This window comes from Priapulus caudatus, unplaced genomic scaffold (assembly GCF_000485595.1).
Source record: "Priapulus caudatus unplaced genomic scaffold, Priapulus_caudatus-5.0.1 Scaffold999, whole genome shotgun sequence".
Classification (NCBI taxonomy): Eukaryota; Metazoa; Priapulida; class Priapulimorpha; order Priapulimorphida; family Priapulidae; genus Priapulus; species Priapulus caudatus.
In genome coordinates, this window is record NW_014578060.1 from 29198 (window position 1) to 34197 (window position 5000).

At 45.3% G+C, this 5000-nt stretch overlaps 1 protein-coding gene across 1 annotated transcript in view; it reads left to right on the top strand.

Moving 5' to 3' along the window:
- Nucleotides 1–5000, top strand: part of LOC106814891 (supervillin-like) — a 43421-nt gene continuing 38421 nt past the window's right edge. Inside the window, exons 1-4 of the mRNA XM_014819267.1 lie at nucleotides 1–207; nucleotides 801–981; nucleotides 1920–2126; nucleotides 3898–4188. Coding sequence (XP_014674753.1) covers nucleotides 1–207; nucleotides 801–981; nucleotides 1920–2126; nucleotides 3898–4188 — 886 coding nt within the window. The remainder of the gene's footprint in view (nucleotides 208–800; nucleotides 982–1919; nucleotides 2127–3897; nucleotides 4189–5000) is intronic.

Genomic DNA, 5000 nt, shown 5'->3' on the forward strand with positions numbered 1-5000 from the left:
ATGGTGAAGAACGCATCACGCTATGCCTGGCGTAAGGGCAATCCGGGCCGCTACAAGACGTTCCAGATAACCATATCTGAGATCAATGAGGCTGAAGACCTACTCACCAAGGACACCGCCAAGGACACCACCGAGGATGCTTGCGGACCAATTGCCGACAATAGACTCAACCTCAGGCTGGAGGCAGTGAAGAAGCAACTGAACAAGGTAGGTGCCTGTCACGTCACCATGGCAACACTCGGGGGAAAGCCTTGCGATCATCAGGGATTCCATTGTAGAAGTGTAGCAGTGATCATAGTGTTGCAATAGTAGTAGTGATGGCCGTGGGTGGTGGCCGTGGCCGTCACCATGGCATTGGCAGTAGTAGTAGTAGTATAGTAGTAGTTAGCAGTAGTAGTATTAGCAGTAGCAGCAGCAGCAGCAGCAGCAGCAGCAGCAGCAGCAGCAGCAGCAGCAGCAGCAGCAGTAGTAGTAGTAGTGGCAGTGATCATTGTAGTAGTGGTATTGGTAGTGGTAGTGGTAGTGGTAGTGGTAGTGGTAGTGGTGGTAGTGGTAGTGGTAGTGGTAGTGGTTGTAGTAATAGTAGTGGTGGTAGTGGTGGTAGTGGTTGTAGTAATAGTAGTGGTAGTGGTAGTGGTAGAGTTAGTAGTAGTTGTGGCAGCAGCAGTAATAATAATAATAATAGTAATAATAATAATAATGATATTAATAATGACAGAATTCCCATCAGGTGGGGTTCTGTGTGGGTTGCTAACGTGATGTGTGATTGTGGGACTCTGATGTGACCCGGTCGGTTTTAGGTTGAGCGCCCGCTGGAGAACGTACAGGAAGATCGACTGGCAGACTCGAGGGGAGACACTGTGACTCCGTTGAAGGAGGAAGACGAGGAGGAGGGAGAATTACCCGAAGATGAATTAAGCACGATGTCTCTCGTGGAAAAGATGTCTCTGTTTGCGCAATTCGAGCGAGAGCAAAGACTAGGTACCTAAACAAGCAAAACAGATGAAATAAACGCGTGCGTCTCTGTGAATTCTCTACATTCTGCGATGAAAATCAGAAAATGCAAGCAAAATTGAGTATCGTTAACATCCTAATATCTAACTGAAATCCGATTAAACTGCAAATCTCAAGATACTCAATTCTCATTTCTCATTCAAATATATCTGAAGTTTTTCTCGAGGGGTGTATTTCACGCGCGTCATCTGACCTTGTTGCAACCTTTTATGTGGAATTTGATTGATTTTTCATTTTCATTCTTATGGCTGACACTAGGTGTCACCACTGTACATACTTATTTCTCCATATAACAATGCATGTGAACTTTCAGAGCGTTTTGATTGTCCGCGTTCGTGTGTAGTGAGCCGTAGCCCTTAAAATACTGATAACGACAGAGACGTGATACAACCAGCCTTTTCACGGTATTCATTATGGCAGAATCCATCAGCATAAACCCTTTTACAGCGGTCATCTGCAAGTGATAGTTGAAATTGCTGCGCGGTCGAAAATAGCATTTACACTTCGTTTCATAGCGTTACATATAGGTCCGGATTTTTGACCCATAGCTTATTAGTGACGTCATGCAGTACACATTGTTCGCGCGTTTTTAACCTCGTAATTTCTCACAATTTATCAAGATGCACGGAAAATTTTTACACATTTTTCGGTTTCAGTTAGTTATGGACATGTCATAGTAACTACTAACAGTAGATGTTTCACATACGTTCACCCATTCTGCAAAGAGACGGTCGGTCGATCAGTGTGAAAAGTAGAAAAACGCTGATTTCTCCGTTTCGATTTCTGCGACAATAGCAGATATATAAACGGATGTTTCTGTGTCATTACCACGCGGATCAATATACTGTTACACTCGTTTTAATCGTAACTTCATAAGCTTGAGTGTATTCTTTACCCTGATGCAGGTAAAGCGAAGGCCCACTCGCCACGGCACCCGCGTCGCAAGAACGCGCTACGCTCACAGACTCAGCCCGTCACCGTGTCAGAGGTCAAAGAGGCTGCCGTCCTCGCGGACGTGATAGAGCGTCGGCAAACACCTGAGAAGCGTGCGAGTCCTGAGAAGCAGGTGGCGCCACCTGGCTCTGAGGAAGCAGGGACGACGAAGGCGCCGGGTACCGTGATGCTGTTTAACATTTGACGTCCGCGCTAAACAAGAGCGCATTCATCATCATCGCCTATTTATTGGCCCTGCCACATGTCTTGTCCTTGTACAGTAGCGCTGTGTTCTCACACGCGTGCCGCCGCCATCTTTCTAAAATCGTTTCATGCTTCAAAAATATTTATATTACATTTATTACACGGATAGATGTATTTTTATCTCGTATGTTTTACCGCTCGGTGATATCTGGTTTTAGAAAGACGTCGGCACACGGAAGTGTATGATAGTAAATTTATTTAGAGCAACTAATATTTATTAATAATATCCTTCAAACCATATCTAATCAATCTGTTTCGCACCTCTTTAATAACTATCCTTGTATGTGTTGATGTGATTTCATAATGACTCTATGGCTGTACATAAATGCATTTGGATTTCTGATGACGCCCTTTCGTTATACAACTTGCCTTTTTTTTAACAGCGAGTTCTTAATCGACCTTACGTACTTTGAGATTAGAAATTTTAAAAGTGTAAATGATTTAATATTTTGATTACAGAATCATTTTTAGTACAGATCGTATAAGTGATATCGGAAAGTCCAGCTGTGCTGATTAGGTCATAGAAAAAGGGGGTATAAGATGGCCGAGGCGCGCTTAGGAAAGTACATGATTAACGTAAACATTCGTGCGTTTTTAGTTTTTGCATTAACACAAACATTGCAAAATATCCCAAATGACCACAAACATATTTGTAAATGATTCTGTAAACACTAACGCACCTGTGAATTGAAGTACGATGTTAGTGACGAGAATTAAAGATCAAAAACTTGGACCATTCTTTTTCTTAACAATGTTATAAAAGGGCAACTTATACCCCCTCTTATCTGATCTTAATATGTCGGCGGGGACTTTCCGTTATGGCTTATAGGTAGAAGCCACTAGAGGGCGCCTTCAGTAATCCATGCATGTATGTCTGCGACGTTGGCAGTAATTTCTGCCGACGTCAGAATCGGTGATTCGCATGTTGTGCCAAGTCTGTAAATAAGTCCATGAGTGTTGCATTCGTTTTGCTCGTACGTCGTACGTATATATATAGATAGTACTTTGAACTACAGCATGAGTGTGATATACTTTCCACTCGAGTAATGCGCAAGGGAGGGTTGCATTAATTCCCTCCGTGGCTAGGTTTTACCTCACCTTGCTTTCAATGATGCAGTCGTGTTTTGCCCGACCCTGTGATTTCAATGTGCCCATAAGGGGGCAGCACATGCTGAAAGCTTTCAATTTTTTTCATCCGCTTGCTATTTTCTCTGTGCTTCATGAAAAAGTGCTCGATTTGACTGTCTGCGTTGATAACAGGTAGTTTTAATGCTGATGGTGATACTGCTTGTTCAATTTGCACCTCCGTTTAACCACTTCTCCCCATCCTCCCCCTACCATCTGGGAGATAATAATAGCTATCTATACCTCTATAGCTACTGGAATGAGATTTATCTTTATTTCGTAGATGCATCAGCAGTAGTTGATAGCTTGCATGAGAGACATGGTTTTCGGCTGCCTGTTCTATCTTCAGTTCCTCTATTTGGGGCTGGGCTAACCTAACATAGCACATCCCGATAAAAATGCTAATACTGAGACTGAGGGTGAGGCCAATAGGTGTTCCTTCCCGCCCCGCGCCCTCTCCCTGCCCTTCGTTGTCCTGAAGGTCACTCAACCAGGTTTGACGAGGCATCATACATCATAGCAACCCACTCACTCTCCACTCTGCTCACGGTACTTTGGCAGAAGCCACCAGTAGGTGGCGTAGCGGTGCTGAAGCAGACGACAATGCGTCCAGTGGTTACCAGGACAACAGCTCTAAGCTGAGCCTAGCCGAGAAGCTGCGGCTGTTCACCGCAGCCGCAAAGAGAGCACCGCACCGCCCCCTGGGGGTGGCACCGCGTCGGCGGCGACGGGCAAACGTGTCGCGATTCTCGACTCAGCCGGTGACAGAGGAGGAGGTGAAGGAGGCGGAGTTCACCTTCAACCCACTCTTGGCTTCACTAGTGAAACCTCCAGATGCTGGCATCCTCTCCGGTGAGTGCGCAGCCTCCGTACCACACGCTATCATGCCTCCTGTTATTATCACTCCAAGCGCAGTAATGTTTTCATAAGAACCTTTAAATGTCATTAAGACTGACGTTGAAATGGGTACTGTAGTATTAAACACTGTATTATATTGCGTGCGTGCGTGCGTGCGTGCGTGCGTGCGTGCGCATGTGTGTGTGTAACTGCTCTAAGCAATTGCAGGGGTAGGTTTTACTGTATAAATATTGTGCCCGCATGCGTGGTAATCTACTTCTTCCTACCATGCTACAATTGCCCACCTACGCTGTCACGTATTTTTTATAAATGAGATTTCCTGGCACTCACAAGTGCAAACTGCTCCTTGTTATAGCCAATCAGAGCCGTCGGCACCTGCGTGTGTAGGTGTCAGTGTACATAACAGCTGCAGCTGTCTTGATACCAGCAAGTCAGTGCGCGCACATAAAACACGAGCCATTCCCCAGTACATACATACATGTCTGCTAAGTGCGGCTGAGAGCTGGTGCGCCAAGATTGCGCGCAGTCTGATGTCGGCTCGTTGTTGTGCGATCTGACATTACTGGGAGAGACTCTAGTTTGTAGGTCAGTTTAGCTAGATGGCGAGGTTTGTTACGACCAATCGTGTTTATGGCGAGGAAGACGCAGCTATATATCAGCCGGTATATTGCGTGTGCGCTCAGCTCGGTGTTTATTTGTGTTTCTTGTGTGTGAAATGGGTTTATTCGTGCACCTGTCTATGGATCTTGTCTAGGATATCCAACACTATTAATACTCTCTTTCACTCCCTGCCTCGCTCTCTTCCG